The 24,300-nt window shown below is 28.5% G+C and overlaps 1 protein-coding gene across 2 annotated transcripts; it reads right to left on the bottom strand.

The window, feature by feature from the left end:
• Nucleotides 1–9,802: 9,802 nt before the first annotated feature.
• LOC142323742 (uncharacterized) lies at nt 9,803–20,564 on the bottom strand. 2 transcript variants are annotated; one of them, XM_075363905.1, is made up of 2 exons: nt 19,596–20,564; nt 9,803–10,038 (listed from the first exon to the last, which is right to left on the bottom strand). In XM_075363905.1, exons 1-2 carry the CDS (start codon nt 20,507–20,509, stop codon nt 9,972–9,974), a joined length of 981 nt encoding a protein of 326 aa, XP_075220020.1. In that variant the 5' UTR covers nt 20,510–20,564; the 3' UTR covers nt 9,803–9,971. The 2 variants fall into 2 exon arrangements, with proteins under 2 accessions (XP_075220020.1, XP_075220019.1); XM_075363904.1 differs by having other exon boundaries at nt 9,803–10,041; nt 19,596–20,561.
• Nucleotides 20,565–24,300: the final 3,736 nt, after the last annotated feature.

Genomic DNA, 24,300 nt, shown 5'->3' on the forward strand with positions numbered 1-24,300 from the left:
ATTTTATGGATATTAGTCAAAATCCATTACACTGACAACAAGCTTGAAATTTAATGCAGATAGAAAAGGACATTTTAATACACTTGAATATTATGAAATATATAAATAAACATTAAAATATAATATGCATTTTAACCACATTCAAAATAATTGTCTGTAAACTCAAAACAGTTCTGATTCCAGGGTGGCAACACCAGCACCAGTCATTAAAGATGGTGATAAGAAAGATTATGAGTGTTATATGCTTACCCCATGTTACCACACTAACCCGTATTATAATGAGGATTTTAAAAGCTTTTTAATAAATTTGGTTTGGTTTGTTGTTTAAAATAATGATTGAATAATAATTTAAAAGAATAATGAAAAGTATTATTTTTTAATTTTTATATTGTACTTTGATTTTAAATTGGTTTAATTATTAATTTTTAAATTTATTTTATTTCAGTCACAGTAGTTGACAGTGTTTTAACTTACTATAAATCCAGCAAAAAAAATTGATGGCTATATGTTTTATATATATATATATATATATATATATATATATCACTAACTTAAGCATTCTGAAAACCTAATTCATATTGGTGTTAATTAGATATTGTTAAATTATATTTGTTATATATAATATAGCCTACAAATTAAACTAAGTCCAATATTCACAATTTTTTTTAATATTTAATATATGTTATTAAAGTATTGATCAATACTTTAAGTATTTTTTAATATTTAACCTATGTATAAGTTGGCTGCTTTGAAGTTTAACCTTTTCTGTTAATAGTACATTTACTTAAGAAACGGAAACCTTCTGACAGTCTTCTTATAATACACAATATTTTTCAACCATTCCTTTTTAAATATCACCCCTTAAAAATTATTTATGCTGTATAAGAAAACTTACCAGACTCCTCCAAGTTTTGGTATCTATATTTCCTTTGGAAACTCTTTTTTCCTTGGAATTTTTTAATATGTTATGTTACTCGCTTAGGTTTCTTCTATTTTATAATTTGTTTATTATTAATTTATGCTAACAGAATCTAATGAATGTTTTAGTTGTATGAAGATCTGTTAATTTTCCTAACAAATATATTAGTAATTTTAAGTTTTTCATTCAATCCTTAAGAGTTTATTCTACATATTTATCTTTCACTCATGCCCTGTTTTGAACTTCTAAGGGTCTACATCAAGAGGATGTTTAATAATTTCAGCCAGAGTAATGACTAGCATGTTTTCATTCAGTTTTTGCATTTTTTCATCATATACTGATGCTTGATACCAAAATACTTGCTGATTGATGAAGTACCTCTGAAATTCAATTTGTACCAATAATAAAATGGATTTAATATACCAGAAAATGTAGAATTCAGAATTCATACATGCCATTACTACTGAAAACTAGTAAGGTGTTTTTTTATGATTAGAAAGCAGACATAAACAACCACTGCTAAATATGTATGCATCCATACATATTTAAATTTAACAACTTAGAAAAACAAAAATTGTTTGTACTAATTTGGCAATAGCTTGTAAAGAAGTCTTATTTGCAATTATATTCTATTGACATTATAAGCACACCTATACTTTGTTAATTATACAATATACATACAAGATATTTTCTCTGTTATAACTTTTTTATTTGTGTTAAAATTTTGTAAACTACTTTTGTAACTAAGCTTTAAACACACTATTCCTACTTTCAACTGACTGAATGTAGTTTCTTTTATTTCTGAATTAATGTTTAAAACTATTCCACTGCTAACATTTTCCTACTTGATATGATTAGTATAATGCATGTTATGTCTCTTATTTCCTTATAAAAACATAATTTTTATCTTCTAGATAAGTTATATATTTAATATGGATTAAATATTAAATACAAATAAATTATTTAAAAAAAAATAGTAATTTTATTTTAAACACAAAAGAATTGAAAATTGTGTATTTTTATTGTTTTTTAATTTAATTTCATATTTAGTCTTAGAATAAAATATAATTTTCATCAATGTAAAACTCATAACAGTATATTGATTCATAATAATCTGAAGTCATTAAAGACCAGTTTAGAGCTAATCAACAAACTTTCTTTCCACCGTTTTCTAATTTAATTACTTGTAATCATTTTAAACTTGTGTTGAACCATTAGGGCTGCATCACTCAATCCTCTCTGCATCTTTTTTCCTTTTTATTCAATTCCTTTATATGTTTCAGTTAGATTCTAAATATTTCTTGATAAAGTTTTCATAATACAGTCATTTCTCTGATAATTTATTGAATACATCAAACTTGGTTTATTTATTTTTTATTATTATGAATCCAAAGAAAGAGGAATAAAATGAAAAACTGCATAAGAATTTGACCTAAAATAGAATTACTTTTACAAAATATTACATTAATTTGTTGTAAAAGTATGTTTGGTTATCTGGTTTAATTGATCCATTGTTATTGTTATCTGCTATACAAAACTTACAAAGCACAAGATTATAGAGCTTCTTGCTAATAATTATAAAATTGTGTCCAGATCTTTCTGAGCAAATTGTGTATATATTACTGATTATTGGTACATAAGATGGATAAATATCTAGACTGAAGAATTATTAACAGCATTCAAAAGCTTAAAAAAGTATAGAACCTTAAAAAAATATTTATCAACTATCAGCAATCATTATTGTACAACTGAATATTTTAAACTGATTCTTGGTGTCATCATCAAGAGTGAAAAACGGGCTTTAAATTAGTTGAGAAACTAGTAATAACATCATGAAAGAATTTAAATGTTCAGAGAACGAAACTTCAAAATGTCAAAGGGAAGAAAAACAATCTTTAAGCGCCAACAAAGAAAACATCTTGATTGAATTACACAATTCAATCACATGACGGATTTGCACAACTCATTCATTTCAGCCTTCAGACTCAACTTCACCATAGTTACACATACACACATCCTCCCCAAACATTCACCCCCATATTTAGTGACACTAGCACTCAGCACACATGTATTCAAACACCTGACACATCTAGTCCACCCATCCTCCTATAAACAGATAACACCAAATACATTCATCTCAATCATCCACCTGACCCATCCACAATCACCCAACTCATTTAGTTGACTCATCCACTTAACACACACTTACCCACCCAACACATTCAGTTGACTCATCTATCCACCACACACACAACACATCCAATTAATGTAAACACCTGACAGATACATCTGACTCATTCGGCATTCATATCAACCAACATATTCATGAGACTCACTAGCCCAATATTTCCAATCGGTATACAATGACACATCAATCTTCACCATTTTTTGAACACATCCATTCAGTATGGTAACTAAATGTGTTTTGAAATTTTAAACACAACAAAATACATTTATACACATGCCCAACTTCTACTTCTTTTGCTAAATGATGTCATTACAGATTTCAATTTTCTGTTCTTTAATGAGAAGAATTTTGGCTTTTTTGTTTTTGACCTTCCTAAGGAAAGTAAAGAACAAAAAACACTTGAAGTCAGGCAATGAACAATAAAAACTATTTATGTGATTTTATGAAAGTAGGAATATAGTTTTCTAGTTGGTACTAAAAGAAAGTATTGAATGTTTACGTTATAATAAAAGAATAACAAGTACAGAGTAAGTAATTTTCATTAAATGTATTCATCGCCTGACAAAACATGTTATATTAATTACACTATAAAGAGAAAGGGATTAGTATGAAGGATACTGCATATACCGGATGATATTCTGGATGGATATAGGGCTAGCTCCATGGTCCCCTTAGTGACCTCCATGCATAGAAGTTTATGGTATTATCTAGTGAATGCAGATTATAAATGGGTAAGTAGCTAATAAAAACATAACAGTTCCAAAATGTTTTAAATTAGATTTGGTTATATTTTTGAAAACGTTTTGGATGTATGACCATCTCTACATGAGATAGGAGCTAACACTGATGTCCTGCTCTACTAGGTACATCATGTATGAATACTATTCAGGTTTTGTATTATGAAAAGAAAATGAACCTATACTATACCCTGAAACAATTAATAATGACAGCAGCTCGACTACAAGCAAGTTATGGTTCTTAATTATAATTATAAATCTTGAAAATGTTGAACTTAAGTTTCTTATCTTGGATTTTAAAAATAGAATCCTAATATTAGTAGTATTAAATAACTAAGTCTTTTACTATACATTTCAGCCACACTTTGTTCTTTTGTATTATTGAAGCATATTTTGTAATACAACTATAAAGTTTAGTGATAGTTGTATTTTATGATACTTTAATACAATTATAAAGACACTTCTTGTAATAATAGATGATTTCATTACACTAATTTTCACCTAGGTTATGTATTTGGTAATGTAATTTATTAAGTTAATTTCCTCAGTTTATATTAACAATAATATTAGTAAAACAATATTGATATCTATAACAACTTCATATTAATTTCTTTGGTTACAAAATTTAATTCAGAAGACGGGGATAATAAATCTTTTATTCTATTTTTTTAAGTTAAAAGATGTTCCAGCATAGCCAAGAAAGTTTTACAACTCTTTACTAGCTTTTAATTTTTGTTAATACCATCTACTGACAATTCTGTACTGCCAATTAAAAAGAAAAAAAGAAACTCTTTTATAGGGAAAAATATTTTTTAGTTAACTTTCTTTAACTTTTGTATTATCACAGGTTTTGATGTGAAGAAATTAATAAATTTTGACCTACTTATGATAATTTACATTCAAATACAGTAGTTCTATGAATCAAATAAAACTATTTTATTCCGATTTTCACTCTGTAAGTTTTTTCCATGTACTCTTATATGTTGTGTCTGCCTAATTATTTACCATTTGATAAATAAATAAAAAATGTAACACCTAAATTAATTGTAGATATTTGAAATGTTTAAAGTTTAATATTTTCATATTCGTACAGTTTTTGTGTTTACATGTTTTTCTGCAGTTGAAAAAATCTTTCTAAATTTTATTTATATGTTAATCAAATGTGTAGTGTAGCCTACATGAAAAATTATCAATGGAAATTTTTATTTAAATTGATGAAGTTCACTGAGGTTAGTATTATCTTAAAGTAAAAATATTTGTGCTTATTTTATTTCGAATGCAATCTGCTTGGTCAATCTTTAGGCCAATGGACTTCTTATTATCTTTATAAACTGGTTTCTTTATGAAACTGAATTTAAATGCCTTCAGACACAATTAGCAGACTGGCCAAATGGATGTAATTTTTATATGTATAGTGTAAATGTATATTTTACAAAACAGAATGACAAGAAGAGAAGGTAATCGTCGTGATTCGTGTGTCATGATTCTTTTCTTCTTATTTGGTATAAATTGTTCAAAAAATTTGTATTAAATAGAATTTTTATGACATAAGAATGTAATTTTTATAGCTAACTTTATATTCTACAGTTTATTTTCCTCTATATGTAATATACATACATTCCATGGATACTTGTTTTCTAAAAATCCATCTTGTAAGTTTAATACTCCATAAAATGTGAATACCACATACAACATTTTGTAATTAACTTTAAGATTAGAACATTAAAATGTTGACTTTACAAATTGGCTGTATAAGAAATAAAAGGAAAATTTATAAACAGTAAAAATAATTTCCTACAAGAAATTATTTCAAAAAATAAAATATAGTGATTCAAAAAATACTTCATAACTTTAAAGCATATAAAATTTTTTTTAGATAACTTAAAGATTCGATTGAGGTCTCATTTCATAGCAAAACACATCAAATTTTGACTCACGTAGTTCATTAGTACCGAATTTGACCACCATTGCTATCACCAGTGTTGTTAGAAATGGATACCTTTACTGGTGTGGAATGTGCATGCTGTGTGTTTTGGATTCACGATTTGCCGTCAGCAACTACAGTTCAACATAATTTTCGTAGAGAGTATGGTAAGGAGCCTCCTAGTAGGCATACAGTTTACTCTTGGCACCAAACCTTCGTTGAGAGAGGTTGTTCTGTTAAAATGCAAAATCACCAGGACGCTCACGCGTCCATGAAGCTGCTGTGGAACAACTCAGAGAAAACTTAGTACATAATCCGAAGAAATCAACTCGACGTTCGTCACGTAAGACTGGCATTCCACAAACAACAGTTTGGCGCGAGCTACGTAAACGATTCCACTTGAAGCCATGCAAACTAACCGTGGTTCAACACATTACAGATGACAACAAAGTTGCTCGGCTGCAGTTTAGTGTGGAAATGATGGATAGAATTGTAGACTACGATACATTTTTAGACAATTTAATTTTTAGTGATGAGTCAATGTTACACATCAATGGTAATGTGAACCCCGTAACTACCAAATATGGGGTAGTGAAAACCCTCATGAAACATTGCAGCACATCCGTGAGAGCCCTAAGGTCATTGTTTTTTTGTAAGTAAACAAAAAATGTATATCCCGTTTTTCTTCCAGGAGGCGACCGTAAATAGTATCGTTTATCTGGACATACTTCAAAATTCTTTAATTCCTCAGACGATGATGACCAAGATGAATGCCATTACTATCAGCAAAACGGAGCACCAGCTCACTACCGCCTAAAAGTCAGAGATTTTCTTGATACTTGATTCCCAGGAAGGTGGATCGGTCGGGAAGGTCTAGTTGCATGGCCACCTCGTTCCGCAGATTTAATCCCGATAGATTTTTTCTTGTCGGGTATCATTAAAGATCGGGTTTATGTACCACCTTTGCTTGCTGATCTTGTTAAACTAAAACTTTGAATTAACGCCGCAGCTGAAGAGGTAACGTCCAGCTTGCTGGTTGTAGTCTGGAATGAAATCGACTTTAGGGGGATGGTGTCTCATTAAAAATGGAAGCGATATCGAACGAAACTGAATGTTGGGTGACAAACATGATGTGTTTTTCTATGAAATGAGTTCTTAATTGAATCTATAAGTTATCTCAATAGATTTTTATATTCTTTTAAAGTTGTGAGGTCCTATTTGAATCATTCGATACTACATCATAATTATGTCCTTTAAGAATGACAGAAATTATTAGATTATTTTGGACATATATCTTGGTACAACGAACAGTTTTAATCAATAAACAGGGTATACATATTATAATTTTAATAAAATTCAAAAAATGTTCGAAAAAGTAGAAATTTAAATTTGAATTAATGGTCTATTTTTATTTAATTTCTTAGCATTTTAAATTTGATTTAATCTTTTTTAAGCTTATTTTATTTCATAACCAACACCAAAAAAATGAGGAGGTTCTCTTTTTCATTTTATGGTTTTTGATTTTGATGAATCAGCTTTTTGTAGATGGTGGTCCCTTTGCATGTCTTTTTCCTGATAGCCTAAGTTATGATTCTTTTAACAAAAAATTTTAATTATCTACGCAGACGATTTCTGCCATTAGATTACTTAGATTGCTATAGTGTTATTATAAATGCCCTGTTATCAGAATGTAATTCTGATATTCAATGTTTTTTTGGATGAAAGTTTGAGAAAATCGATTGAAAAACATTATGTAAAAGAATAATACATATTTCTGCATTCCAGGGAGTCTTAGTTCACTACTGACAACTGAACTGGACCGAACTATTTATATCGTTTCCCTCGCATTATTTTTTAAATTATTTCCAAGATTCATCTCTTGAATTCTTTTCGAGAGTGGCTTTTCTTCATTCAGGCGTAATTTTATTTACGTCAGCTTAATTTAAATAAAGAAAAGGTTTTAAATAAAAGTAAAGGTGGTTCTTATCACTTAGATTAGACAGGAAGATACCTGATCAAATTCGGGGTAGAAAAAATATCTGCTAATTTCTCCTTTACTCGGATCACAAAATGTGACCACTTTATTGCATCCCTATACAGAGTGGCGCTACTTACCGAGTAACGGGTAGTTCTGGGCTGGGCCAGATTCTTATAGTTGATTACTCATAGGTGTAATGGCTCTTCTTGAGCAGTAAGTGGGCTGGAGTCAGGTGGCTGTATCGGAGTAAATTTTGATCGTACCCATAGACACTGGTGAGTCCTAAGTTAAGCTCGTCCAGCAAAATTCGGTTACATTCGATGTCGAGTCCGACCTGAAATGAGAAGGATTAATTCACGTATCCCCCGGGTGGGCACACTAAGTGCGTACTAGACTTTGGTTGATAACAGGGAATCTCGTCGAGTGAAAAACAGTAATTCTAATTCCGCAACCTACCGAGACTTTTAATAATAAAGACGGTCTGCAGTCTATCAAGGTGACACCTGACATATGTTCGGTTGGGTACTATTAGAGAGAGGGGTGATTTTACTAGGTTGATGATTATCATACTGCGGTCAGGGTGTATCGGGCGGTACGTGACATAAATGCTGGCTCCACGTTCTTTGTGGATCGTCTGAAGTATTGTTATCGCGTGGGGAGCTCACAAGCATATTCCAATCTTCTTGTTTAGGTGAGGTAAATCATATTTTCGTTTTGTGAATTTATTAAATTACTTTCAGCACGTGGAAAGTAAAATTGTCATAAAATATTGTACTTCATCTTAGGAAAATTAAATCAGTTACTTTTAATGGAAACGAAATATCAATTTGTTTTTTTTTACGATGCGATTGAAGGTTTAGGCAATAGACTCGATAATTTTACATCGGAAAAAGATAGAGGTTCCACAAATTTATGACGACATTAGGGTTATCATTAGACAAATACGGAATCAGATAAAACAAATTAAATCTAATGTATTCATTAATTCTACCACTTATTATAATTTTAAATCTAAAGAAAACTAAAAAGTTAAAAAATAAAAACCCAACCGATAACATGAAAAATTTATCATGATTTTTGCAAAGATAAACGATTTCAGCTAATCGGCAGTCGAATCACCCGGATATATTTTTAATATTGGTTATTTCACTCCCTTTCACTTTTAAATATAATCAAATCTAAATCGTCTATTTTATTTAGAAACTTGTAGAATATAATGGTAATTTATCAATTATTATCATAATACATTTATTAATTTTATTTGACTGGAACAGATACGATATTGGAATTAAAAATAATATGCCACCGTTAAACTCAAATAAACGGGTAATAAAATCTATAAACTATAGACATGTATAACAATTGACGAATTTTAGTCAACCAATATGATTGAAAGGAGGTTGTAAATAAACTAGATAAACGACTCTAGCCAATCAGCATTCGAGTTCTACCCACCCTCTTCTTTGTTCAGTAATTTCCCCCGTGTTCTTTGAAATACTATAAAATTGAAATAACATGATTATTTTTGTGTAGAAACTGAAACAGTATAATAAAACTATTTTAATAACTCCAATGAATTGAAATATATTATTGAAGTGCTTTATAGCAGATAATCAGCAATGTCTTCAGTACTTTATGCCTCAGTTTAATTTTTATCATGCGATAAAATTTTGGTATAATTACATAAATTGATATGGTAAAATCTTATCAATAAAATTTTATGGATTTCTGTTTTTAATTTTTAACACTGATAATTTTTAAACGGTTCTAGAATGTTTTTATTAGTTATAAATCAATATTTTCCAAACAATCAGTTTCAATTTTTTAAAATTTCAGTTTCGGATCAAATACGTCATAAATCTACTCCAACTAAGTTTTATAAGTGGAAATTTTAATTAAATTCTTGAGCATATGTTAACTGGTAACACTTTTTAAAGATATACCACTATCAGGAAATCATATTTCACTTTGCATTAACTCAAAGACTTAGAATGTTTAAAGACAGGCAATATTCCTTAATATAGTAAATACGGTACTTTTTAAATAAAACTATACATTACGTTAACAAATTATTTTATTTTAAATAATAATATTAATAACTTACTAAAATAGAACTAACTTAATAATAATAAAATAATAATAATAATAATAATAAGCAGATAAATTAATACACTAAAAATATCAATGATAGTTTTATATGAAAATAATAATCCCTATTAATTTATTTAACTACTATTCGCAGGTTGTACACCAAATCTTAATAATGATAAAAGGCGCTCCATCTTTTCTTGTCTGCTGAAAAAAACAAAAATATAAAAATAATTACATTAATAGAATATCAGATAAGTAATATTAGAATATATTAATAATATTTAAGTGCTATAGCGACGCGGGTTTCTTATTTCCAAAGAACTCTGAGTAGCAGGCTGACCTTCAGCGCTTTCACCTAATGTACCTGAAGTACAAGTCTACGGCATAGTTTCAAGATTGCTCTCAAACAACATTTATTGGAAGAACAAAACATATGTCACAAGACACTTATTTTGTTTTTAAAATAATCTGATAAATGTAGCAAGTATAAATACTAGTACTTCGTATTTTATGATTTTTTAATTTTATACTTAGATTTAAGATTCGCGTATTTTCGTACAATTATAGTCTTTATACGTTTCCTGTATGTAATTTTCTTCTTCCTTGAAAAATTATGGGTAATTATCATTAGTTTTAAAGAAAGGTGTTAGTAAATATGAAATCATTCACAAAAGGGTGCACGTAGGAAATTGATTGATTGCAATCTTATCCATTTGTAGCACATCATATTGGTGTTTACTTTTTTGGGGGTCTCTATATTTATTTTATTATATAATAAAGATAAATTGGATTTTTTTCTATAAACAATTTTTAGATCTATTTTGTTATACCCTGTGGAATAAAAGAAGCCAACCTATTTAAAAAATTCACACCTTTTCGTTGATTTTCGTTAAGAGAATCTGCGAGATTAATGATGGAAAGAAACACAATTTACTCAGCAAACGAAAATAGTAGAATTCTATTTTGAAAATTAACATTCAATAATACGGACTCAACGAACTTATTGCCGCCATTTCAATATAAGAAATTCACCCTCCAATTACATGATATGCAATTGATGAAATTTTTTTGGCTGCAGGGTTCAGTAAGGGACCGGAAGACCACGTACAACACGAAGAGAATATCCACCGATTACGAGAGAGTATTGAAGAGAACCCAGAAACATCAAATCGAAGATGTTCTCTTCACTTAAATTTACTCGGAGATCATTGCTGTGGATAAGAGTAAGGGATTTACGACTGTCCTCATAAAAAGTTCAACTCGTGCAAGAATTAAAATCGAGAGTTCTTGAACAACGCCTAAATTATGCGTACACTTTCAAGAACTGGCGTGAGAAAATAAAAACTTGATGTATAATTCGATAATGAGCGGTAAAGCCAAGTTTCCATCAGCATGGGTTTGTTAACAAAGTTGCCAAATATGGGGAACTTCAAATTCAAGGGTAATTCACCAGAGAGAATTACATCCGCTTAAATTTACAATGTGATAGATCCCAAAGAATTATTGGCCATATTTGAAGATGTTGACGGGAATGCTACAACCGTAATCGCTGAGCGATACCGGCGTATGATTCAAACTTTTCTGCGATCTACTATTGCTGAAAAACAAGTGATGTGGTTCCAATTTTATGGAACCACTGCACACACGGCTAAATTCAGTATGCAGCTCTTAAGAGAGATTTTTGGTAAACGAATAATTTCAAGGAATTCTGCAATAAACTGATCTCCTCGTTTGCCAGATTTATGAGCCATATTATTTTCTCGGGTTATATCTAAAGGAGAAGGTTTATCTTTATAAGCCAACGACCATCCAACGATTATAAAATATATTATAGCTGAAATTGAAGCCTTAATTCTAAATGTTTTAACCGACTCTATGGAGAACTTTCTAGAAAAAGCACAACCTTCTGAGACAGAAAATGGGGTTAATTTACGTAACGTAATGTTTCACTAGTAGCTTAAAAAAAATGTCCATAAATTATAATTTATAATTCCTCATCGAAATATTGACGAATATATCTTCTATTTTATTATAAAAATTTTAAAATTTTCTTCGTGTAAACGTTTAAAACCCATTTGCTTTTATTGAGCCATCCTGTAGTTAGGCAAACGGAGAGTATGCAATATGACGTAACATTAATGGACCCACCCACGGACCAATCCGCTGTTTAGGTTTTTTTATTATTATCTAAGCGATAAATTTATTATATACATTTTCTGATTCCTTTGTGATTTCAGCTCAATAGTAAAATCAGCTATAGATAAAACTGTTTTTATAAAACAATTTTACTTTTAATATCTAACTGCCATTATTTAAGATTGGTAAGAATTATTATATAAATGCAATATTACTACTGGTAAGATACAAGAGTATATGCCAATTTGCTCTGCAGCACAATCAATGTAAAGGTGAATAAAATTAATTGCAACTATAACAAAATAAGAAAAGTATCCTTCACTAATCACTTTAGAACTAATGTAATGAAGTAGTAATAATAACTTCATTTCATTATTACAATGTTCAATAAAAATATAAATTAATCATTTCAGGGATTATAATTTTACAGTAATAATTGTAGATATGTACTATTGGACCAATTATTTCTATATAAAAGAAAATAAAGTAATAAAAGTAAAATACTTAAAAAAGATACACAACTGTACTCTTAATGAAAACTCTAGTCAGTTGTACTCTTTATTACAACTGTCATAATGACTAATGTAAAAAATAGACAATATATGGTGTGTTCAGTTCTTGCTGCTACTCCTCCACTTAGTATCAATGCCTCTATTCTCGCATTTCATCTTTAGTAACTTAATGTCTCTTTTTTATTTTCTGCTCTAATAAATATTCACATATTTTCTTGTTAAAAAGTTTCCATACGTAGCACACATTGATACAATAGAATGTTGAGATGTCTATGCTATCAGTCTAGTACAACTAACAAAATTATTCAATACAATCTTAAGACGGTATTGTAATAACTGAAATAAATTTTCGTTTAGCTCTTCCTCAACAAAAACACTACTTACGAAATTTCATAATATATATATATATATATATATATATATTTACAAATAAGAATATATTAGTTTATTTTAAGTAGTAATCAAAGGAACATATGTGTCAGTGAATTTATTTTCAAGTTAATTTGTCACTTGAGACCTTTTTCGAAGTTGTTGCAGACTGCTAAAAATATACTTATGAATGTTTTATTTTTCAATTCATTAAGGGTGGGAAGGTGTTTAATGTTTTTTATTGCAAATCTGCAAGAAAAAAAGGTCTGGAGTAAGAAGTGATCACAAACCTTAAATTATTGGTCGGTCACCAAAAAAAATCAAGCAAAATTTGTATAGATGAGAAGCATGCGGATTCTAACAACACTGAATCTATTTTTGATCGGTTATGTACCCACTGAAGGGAAATTATTATTTTCTTTTAATAAAATAAACTATATTTAATAAAGTGGTGATATTATACCTAACAAAACAAATGAAGAATTGGCAACATAGTAGTGTTTTCCCTTATTTAATTATTGTATTGTATTTGTTACGCAATTTTTTTATAAAATTCCAATAAACTTGTTACTGTCTGAATATTTCCGTAAGATAGTTCACTTTATCCAGAAATTCTTCGTAGAGACTTTCTAGGAAAACAGCAATGAAACCCAAAAAATTTCATAAATCAAAATACTTCGTATCACAAGAAAATGAGAAATAAATTCGTAGATTGATTTGTTTTGTACTTCATCATGTAGATAAATAAATTTAAAAAAAACTATTTTCAAAACTTTTTACACAATTGTGATTTTTAAATAAATTTCAACAAAAAAGTCACACTGGAACTTTGAGAAAGAGATCTCTGCTAAACACAATATGGCAACTATTTAGAAGACGAGTAAGTGATTCTGATCTCTTACTGTTGTAAGACTCGTAATACTGTTACAATATTACAATACTTGTAGATAAAAATATAAGGTCAAAATACATTATTTTGAAATTATCCATTTTTTTTTTTTTTTTTTAATTATTATTATCATTATGTTGAATGACGTTTTTGTGTACATCCAAAATGTTTATGTGTGTAAATCCTAAATGGTGAAACAAATTTTCATAAATAAGAAAGTTAAAAAATAACTAGATATAAAGAAAGTAGAAATTGATTGACTAGAAAACTAAAGTAAAAGTTATTTGATTATTTCTTTTTTACTAATATTTAATGGTTGTAAATTATTCATTTTATTAGCCAAAACGAAAAACATCCGATTTTATCTTTAGAACAGGTTTATTTGTCATTTTTTCTGGGAAAAAATATTATTAAAGTGTTTTCGCCTTATTTATATGTGACAAGTTACTACCCATCTTCTTTTTAAAATTATTATTACACTTCTTTTATTTCAATTTATAACATGTAAATAGTTTTTTTAAAAGTTATAATTTATATGGTGAAATATCAGAGTGTACATTAGAAATGATCAAAAAGTTTATAGTTTACTGTTAAGTGTTTTCAAGAAGCTTATTTTACAGCTGCTTGAAAATAAAAATTTATTCATTGTTTGATACTGCAGTCATATATATATTTTATAATTTACTTAAAAATAAGTACTAATAATTATTAATAATAGTACTATAACTAATGTAAAAAAAAAATAATTTGTGTGTGTGTGTGTATCTCTCTGTGCGCGCGCGTGCGTGTGTAAATATGTTACTTGCCGATTCCCGGCAAAAGTCTAGAATTCTTTCACGTAACATTACATCCGCCTATTTTTCTCGTTAAAATAATAGTGTAGAAGTATGACCGAGATTGTATTTCTAAACTGAAATAAAATAGATGTAAAAGAGAATTACTGTTCATAAAAAGATTATCGGCTAATCATTTTTAGTAAATGTTATTCTATGTCTTCCTTTAATATTAACAAAGAATGTAACAAACTTTCAGGACATATTCTACCAGTAAAAATAAAGTTCAAATAACCATATGTTCGGAAATGCTTCGTTAGCGACCATCGGCTGGAGAAAGATTTCTCCTTAATTTCTGCACCTTCGGTAAAATTAACCAGTTTATCATTTACCACAGATTTCTTAAAATCCACTAAGAATAGGTTCTTCTTCTTTTTCAGTTTAGCCTCCGGAACTACCGTAAGGTATTACTTCAGAGGATGAATGAAGATGGTATGTATGAATGTAAATGAAGTGTAGTCTTCTTGTAGGGTCTCAGGTTGACCATTCCTGAGATGTGTGGTTAATTGAAACCCAACCACCAAAAATCATCTCTAAAATGCAGTTCTGGGACCTATTTGTTTCAATTTTTCAGATCAGAATTCAAATAAAACCACTACATTTACCCTTTAATTTGGGTCCCAAGAATTACAATCTGGCCTAATTTTACCGAAGGCGCAAACTGGCTTAATCGGACTTAGATTAAAAAATAATTGACTACTTTTGTTTGGTTTTCTTCAGTTCTTTGAAAAAATGTCATTATCTTATTAAATTAACTTTGTTAACAGAAAGGACTAAAATAAGACCATAATCAATTTTTTAAAATTAATTTAATTAATTTCTTAATTATGTTATGATGGTTATTAAGATTCAAACTCATTGGCAAAAATATATGGCGGCCAATTAAAATTTCATATATCTGTGCCAAAGCGTCTGTATGATATGCAAATATGCTGTTAAAAAGGGGACTTCAGTCTGAAGTTAATTCCGAAAATGCAAATATATTTCTAAAGAATTCCTGTCTATCTCTGTAAATATGTAATTTATCAAGATTTATAGAAAAGGTAACTGATTCGTTTTAGTTTACTGTAGCATTTATCTTCAGATATTAATAACTGTAGATTACTAAGAATTTGATTTTTAGATAAAAAAAATTAAATTTAATTTCAACTGCTTCAATTTAATTATTGGTGCATATTATTAATTGTTAATACTTCATAATATTAGTGTGTTTAATTACCTGTGTTTATGGTAATTATTAATGCTTAAATCGATTTCACAAATTCATAGCTAAAATTTAATTAGAAAAATTATTTCTTATCTATAATTCATAGCTTAGTACGCCTCACCAGTGCTACCTAGGTTTCAAACAATAGATTATCAAAGAATTGAAACGATCAAACAAGTCTGCTTTATAATTTATTCACTCACACACACTTACATTTTTTTAGTAATTACTAATGCCGTTACTTAAAGCAAAACGGCCAAAATAAAGTAACGACCAGAATTAATATGTAGTTAAAAATTCTGTATATATACATTTAAATCAATGCCAGGAATTTATCCCGGAACCTTTGGTTGCATTCAGTAACATCCAAGAATACTAACTAGCAGAAGCATTAAGATAGTTTTATAATTTCTCCGCTCCGACTTGATATTTTTTTTTTTTTAATTTTAGTTGGCCACTTAGGATGCAATATAATAACAACAACAACAATAATAATAACAATAATATTTACAAAAGGTTAAAGTTGACACACAATTAACGCTGATATAATTTTTAAGAACTTTCGCATGAAAAAGGTTTTTGTAATATTCAACCAGGAAGGAATCTACCGAAAGTTTCAAAAAACATTTTTACAGTTTTTTTTTCACATCCTAGGCACTCAGATCTATTCCAGTTTGAGAAAATATTATTCTCTCTCTTATATATACATATATATATATATATATATATATTTGGTTAAGGTTCTTCCATCATTACGTGATTAGATTATACCTTAAAAAAGGCATTAAAAAGATCCAGAAAGAATATATTTTTCAGAATTTTCACTGAATAGAGGATTTTATTTGAATGATCTAATTTTAATTTACATAATAAGCTTTCTATGCGTCTGGGTAGCTAAATACATCGTGGTCAGTACCACTTTAATTCTATTAGCTCAGAATAAGCTAACTTAATAAAAATTGTTAATAAATTAGATTTAGAATTGGATGTGGTGACTTTTATATCCTTATTTAAACATTAATGAGATATTTATATTATAGTAAAACTGTAGAAAATTTCAACAAGAAATTGAATGGACTCCACTCTTTAGCACCTTACACGTAAGTAATTTAAAATTTAAACTTGACTGTTGTTTTGCATATTTTTAACTTAAAATTTTATTTGGAAAAAATTAATTTTCTAGTATTAATCATGGATTTATTAGCTCGATTCCACGTTTCATTAAAAAGATCACTTCTGTATCAGTGCATTAAGCATGTGACAATCTCTTCTTAAACCTATATACATTATTTGTTTTTCTTCTATTTACCGTGTACTTAGCCTATAACTAACGTTTCTACGGAGAGCAATAAATTGATCTATTTAATGCTTTGACTGAGAAGTTATATATCGATGTGCATCTAATGTTCAGTTGTATTTGTGATTAAATTTAGCTTTAAATTTGTGTTTAACAAACACACTCTTGTCAATAATGTTTATTTAAGAAATAAGAAAAAAACATTTTATCGGATCTTTATAAAACATTAATAATAACAATAATGTCCTAAGACAGACAATCCCCACGGTCGGTATCACCTGGTGCCGGCCGCAGAACATGCCTGGTATTGGAGAAGGAGAAGATACCATCAGAGGCATCAGACATCTTATCATCAGAGGTGAAGGACGTCAGGAGAATGGAGAAAAGAACTAAGAAAGGATGGCGTAAGGGAAAGCCTAGGCGATAAACAAATGTGATAGATATGAATATTTATAAATCAAGGCTTTCTAATTTTGTGATATTTTTTAGTATTAAAAACGATTGATAGTCCTCGATAATAGTCGTAAGTTTTTAATATCAGAGAAAGTTTTTTGGGTCTTCTTTTGTTTCATAAAAGGGCTAATGACCAAAGTAGTCGATGCCAAAAATATTACTATTATACGCTCTAATCTTTTGTCATTAGCCATTTTTATAATGAAGTAAAAATTGTGCGTCACTCTCTCACTATCTGTCTCTCTGTGTGTGCGCGCGCGCGTGCGTGTGAATTATAAACCGGACTTGTTTGATCGTTTCAATTCTGTGATCATCTATTGTTTAAAACCTAGGTAGCACTTGTGAGACGCACTAAGCTAAGATCCGTAGATAAGCCATTTTTTAATTAAATTAATTCATCAAATTGTAACTGTAATTTTTAACTTGAAATTTTATATTAAATTTAATTGATAATGAAAATATTGCGATTTAAATGGTAATTAAACTTCTAGATTAGCTAAAAATGAAGCATTGTAATTTTTAGATTACAATTCTAACACTTAAAATGTAATACTTTACTACAATTGTATTTAATGTATATTATCTAGTAGTAAAACAAAATATACTTAATACAGGGTATTTTGTTTTATATGTTATATAATAATAAACAATAATATTTTTATTGAACAAAGAGTGGTGTATGTACGTAGTATGTGTGAAGTGCGTTTCATTCATTTCAACGAAAACACAGATTATAATAATAATAATATTATAACCCTCCCTCCCCCCCAAAAAATAAAAATAATTATAAAAATAAAACGTAACACCTTTATTTACCACAACATTTTTAGAATGACTGTCAGATGTATATTACTTATTTGTATAATACGTATTATAACTTGTTAATCATTATTATAAACACTAATGAACATGTTTGAAGTAAACTTAAAATAAAATTAAAATAAATTGATTCTAAGTATATTTATGTCTAAAAAAACATTCGAGTAACGTTGAATAAAAAAAAAAAATCTTGATGCGGATTGGCCCGCTCTGGTTACTTGCGTTTCCCGTTGCGGTAAATTTTTTTTTATTTTATGTTTTATTGTCAAGTAACCGAAGACAGGTGCAACCGGTCCCATCGCACATACAGTGACAGTGGTTGTATTAGTTGAGCCGCCGCGCCGTACATTGTCACACCCCTTAAAAAATTTTAATTCAAAAAACTCGAAAACGATTGTTAGATATTTATCTGGAGAGTAATTGTAAGCCCAAATCTACTGAATATCTGGTTTAGTATAGTCGAAAATGGTGAAAATTTGCAATCATTATTCAAAATCTTTTACCTTTCTTCACCCTATCAGTCCCGAATTTCAGAACATCTAGAAATTGATTTTTAGATATTTAAATAAAGATTACGCACAAGAAAAATCAGGTTGATATCTTCATTTATTACCGAGAAATTAAAAAAAAAAAAAAATAGCCGGGTTTAAAAAAAATTCAAAAATCCATTTTAACCTTTAAACCTCGGAATGTCAAAAAATCATTTCTTAAGTGCATTTTCACCGTAAGAAGAACATGTATACACATTTTCATCAATTTATTTTCAGTAGTTTTTGCTGTGCCTTGTTTAAGAATCGCTCATGAAATTTTATTTTATATATACACATATATCTTATGAATAATCTATATGAAATTATAAAAAAAAGTTATTACTTACGCAGATTTTTTTTTATCCATTAATTTAACGCTTTCACTAGTTATCAATATCAAATATTTTTTTTTCCAAAATATGAATTTTCTTAATCAAAAAAAAAGTAATCACTGATAAAATTGCTAAAAATTAAACATTACTTTTAGTTATAAACCAAAAACTAATGTATGAACATAAAAATATTTAAATTTTTTAATTTACATATGTAATACACTCGTGTTTTTAAAAATTGTTTAGTCTCTTCCTTAAAAATAAGCTGAAGATGACGGCTAACCACTAACCATCGAAAGCGTTAAATGACTAAATTTAGAAAAAAAATATTATCAGATACGTAATAAAAAAAAATTAAAGAAGAAAAATTAAAATGCTTACCTTTCTCTTGACGTATCAGTTTCAATACAACTTCCGTTTTCCGTTAATCTTTGTCCAGGTAAACAATGAGTAAGACCTGTTTGAAGAGCTTTTAATTTACGTTCATTTTGTTGTTCATCTGAATCTAAATTTTTTGATTGTTTATTTGTTGGTAAAATATTGGATGATGATTTTGATGCCGCCGATGATGTTCGAACGAGTGTTTTTAATTGCGATTCAATATTTCTATTTTGTTGCGTTTTTAATGAAGTTTCTGATGGTGATATAGTTTTTGGTGGAAAATTTTGTAATGTTGATGTATTTTTTGTTATTTTTTCTTTTTCTGATTGTAATGATTTAATCGGTGTACTAGTTACGATCGATTCAGTCGTTGTTATTTCTGGCTGTTCTGATGATAATTTTGTTGTTGTTATATCTTGTGGTATTATTGTTGTTGCAATTATTGATTCTTCTTGTTTAATTTCTGATGTAGCTTTTTCTTCAATTGTTTTTTCATCTTCAGGTAATTTTTGATCATCTGACTCTTTATTTTCAATTTTTGTGATCGGTACTATATTATTTAATGCATCGATATCAGATTGTAATTTATCGATCGCCGATTGATCTATATCGACTTTATACGGTGAATCTTTCGTCGGTAATGTTCCACCGACGATCGGATTTTTACGAGAATTACCAAATATTTGTAATATGCTTCCAATATTTGGATTATCAACTAAACGTAAACCACCAGATGGTATAAACAATACTAAAATATTATTTAAATCGGCACGAATATTCATTTCACCTTCTTGCCTTTGATCGTATTTTGCCCCTTTTGGTACCGGTGAACTCGAAACAACACTTAAAATAACTGATAATATAAATAAATATTTAAATAATATCTTAATAAAATTTCTTGTTGTGGTGGTCATTTTGCTAAGACTGAACAAACTCGACTGATTTGAAACGAGTCTTACGAACCTATTACTACTAAAGAAGCAAAAGACTGATCTTCAGAAGGTCAAGTAAACCAGTTCGATTACTTGTTTGGTTTTTTTTATTCATATGTGTATAACTAAGTACTTCCCTCGTTTTACTACAACCTTTCTTCTTTTAATTTTTAAATGATGACCCTTCTTCCCCTCCCCCTTTTTACAAAATAATAATAATCTTCTATAAATTATACCTTAAGATTTTATTCCATCTCCTCCATTACATTTTTTTTTCTCTTATAACTTCCTGTTTAGATTTATTCCATTCTACAATTATTATATATATATATATATATATATATATATATATATGTTTTTCTTTAAACTTTAAGACTCATGGCATATTTAATAGCATAAACAGTTATATTAACCTTTTAATAAATCTACGTGTAAGTTTAAATTTTATAACTTCAAACAGCGTTTAATCTAACGGTAATTTTCCAATTATTTAAATGATATCAGAGTATTTGAAACTAGTTGTGTTTATTATATTTAATTAAATAATTAATCCTATGTTTGATTTTAAACAGGTTTTATTTATATAACCTGACATGTTTTATTTGATAAGAAAAGTTTTTATCTTTAACCATTCCCTAATTCATAAAAATTGGATATTCGATAAATATATCATTCTTCACTGAAACAGATAAAAGTAAAAAAATTATCATAACATTTCTATTTTTAAATAAAATTACCAATAAGATCTTCATTTATTAAAAATTGAGCTAATATTACCTTACAAAAAGTTCAAATTTTATTTGTTATGAATATGTTGCCGTGAACGACCGAAATTAGAGAATGTCATTATTCTCCGGTGAATGTCGACACATACCGATACGTCTGTGAAAGACCGAAATATTTGCTTATATTATTATACATTCGGATTCTTGTCGATATGTATCGACAAACACAGATAAACTCTGGTGGGGGTCAAAACAATAACTAGAAATTAAAAAAAAAACACCGGATACCAATCTCTAAGGTAAATTGATTACAAGAAACCCTTGTAAAAAAAAGGAAGCTTGAATTTGAATCAAATATAACCTACGCCCTCTTCGCTCGCTAACCTAATCTAATTAACGTTAAATATACAAATGATATATTTTATTCTCCAACATTGGAAATGATTAATCAAATACACCTCAGTCAGCTTGGACTGACGGTGAAAGTTGAATAAAAATATTTTTATTATATAAGTGAACAAAGGGGAGACCATCTGACCATTTATTTTTATCGTTATCGTTCATCCATGCAGTTAACATATTTTTTTCATATCCTGATTGGCCTTGTAAATTTATAAAATGCTGAAAATTTGACTAAATTTTTTTATAAATGCGGTGAATCTGATTAATCGCCTCCAATGTTGGAGAATAAAATATATAATTTGTGTATTAAACGTTAATTGGACGAGGTAGCGAGCGAAGAGAGCGTAGAGTGATGTTATGTTATGAAGCGAGCGTGTTATGTTTAGATTAAATTTAAACTTCCTTTTTTTACGAGGGTTTATCGTAATCTATTTACCTTAGAGATTGATATTGGGTGATTTTTTTTTTAAATTTCTAGTTATCGTTTCGATCCCTACCAGAGCTTATCTGTATTTTTCGACATCCGGTAAAAGTCCGAATAAGCAAATATTTCGGTTTTTCACCGAAATATTTTTTATGTTTCGACATTCACTGGACAATATCGACATTTGCCAGATATCGGTCTTTCACGGTAACAAATATACTGTATATACATACATTTTTTTATTTATATTTTTTCTGCTTGATGAATTAATTGCAACAGAAATTTACAGAGAACGTGGGAATATAGAAATTGAATTTTGTAGCGTATGAAAAATGTCCATGCCTGATCAGGAATCAAATCCGGTACCCCCGGATGAAAGGCCGAGATGCTACTACTCCACCACGAAGATCGGAAAAATATTTTTGCAGAAAGCAAATCACTTTTAAATTTAAGATATATCTTATTTATATAAATGTATGAAAGCGGAATAAAAGAAGTTTTTAAATTTTTTTTGTAAAATCTACTTCATAAAAAACACGCTAAAAAGTAAAAAAAAAATATTTTTTAACCTTATTAATTTTTTTTTTTAAATTCGACGCCAAAATAAAACAAACATTTACCAACAACTTATTGACCCAAAGTTTAACAGCTATTTCAAAATATTGAACTTTGAAGAACTGAAAATAAGCTGGCATGAAAATATTGACATGACTTCCTGATTAATAATAAAAATTAAAAGAGAGTAACAAAAAAAACGAAAAAAAAGAATATATATTTTTTAGAGGTGGGGAAGGAAAAAATGTTAAGGAAAATTGTTATAAAAATATTCATGTATAATTTAAGCTTAATAAATGTGCTTGGAAATTTTTCTCTAAATCTAACACCCCCTTTGATAGTGACTAAAATCAGAAAAAGAAAATTTTCAAAAATATTTTTCTGTATTTTAGGTCCGGGTAATAATTTAAAAAAATTGTTGACTGTTCTTGATAACACTATGTATAACGGATAAACTTTCAAAGAATTTGAAATTTTTTTAAACTGAAAAGAGATAGAGCAAAAAACAAAAAAAAGAAATATGTATTTAAATTTTAAGAAATAAGTTTTGATTTAAAAAAAAAAAAAATTTTTACATACGTTTTAAGTAACAAATTTGTTTTAATAAAGTTTTCTATAAAATTCCTCTAAAGAAAATCAAAATTAGTTTTTTTCACGATATCTCTCTTCCATCTGAATGAATTGTGAAAAGAAATTATTGTTAGCAATGCCCCGTATATAGAAATATTTGAGTCAAATTTGAAAAAAAACTGTTTGGTCAATCCTGAGGTATAAGGCCAAAAGCAGTGCAAGGCACATACACACATACATACACATGTTTCTTTGTTCTAGATGAACAAGTTGGACCCTAAAACGTAAAGATTTACAAAAAAAAAGTTTTTTGACATGTCACCGTACTTTCCACTCTAATATAGCTGTATTTGTTGATAATTCTAATGTGGTTTTTAACGTTGATTTTATTTATTTTTTTTTTGTAATGTTTATTTTCTTTTTATAAATTTCATTTAAAATAAGAATCGAACTAAAATAAAATAATGTTTACATGAAAGAAATTTAAAACAAGAAAAGATGTATCTTTATAAAAATAAATGTAGAGATTTAATGATGTGCGTGAAGTAAGAATATTTAAAATGAGAAAATATTTCAATTTAAAGTTAGCTATTAGAATTACGTATAAAAAAGAATATTAGTTTTTACCGAGCGTCTACCAGATTAGTTTATCAAATAAATTAGCAATGGCTGGCAATCTTATTCTGATATAGACTTGTAGTTAACAACATGAGATTATAAAGTGTTTTTTTTGCAACTGCTTTCGCGTGGTCGACCGCAGCACAGATCCATAGTTTTATGTATTTCTCAAATACCATGACCAGAATGTTGTTGACCATTTTGACATATACAAATTATTCTTGAAATTACACATCCGTTCTTAAAAATGACAAGCATTTTATGTTAGCCGTACTAAAGAAAGAGTAGGATTAATCGGTTTTCCGTAGTTTTCTTTACTTAGCGAAATATACAAATCATCAACGTATCACTAAATCTACTGAAACTCAGGTGATGTTTAACTCTACAAGGGATACGTTCACTTTGTTCATCAATCCATAAGAAATACTGGAACGTGTAATGTAAATTAATAATGTAATGTATTCATTTCTGGGATGCAC

The sequence above is a fragment of the Lycorma delicatula genome, chromosome 4 (assembly GCF_047948215.1).
Source record: "Lycorma delicatula isolate Av1 chromosome 4, ASM4794821v1, whole genome shotgun sequence".
Taxonomy (NCBI): domain Eukaryota; kingdom Metazoa; phylum Arthropoda; class Insecta; order Hemiptera; family Fulgoridae; genus Lycorma; species Lycorma delicatula.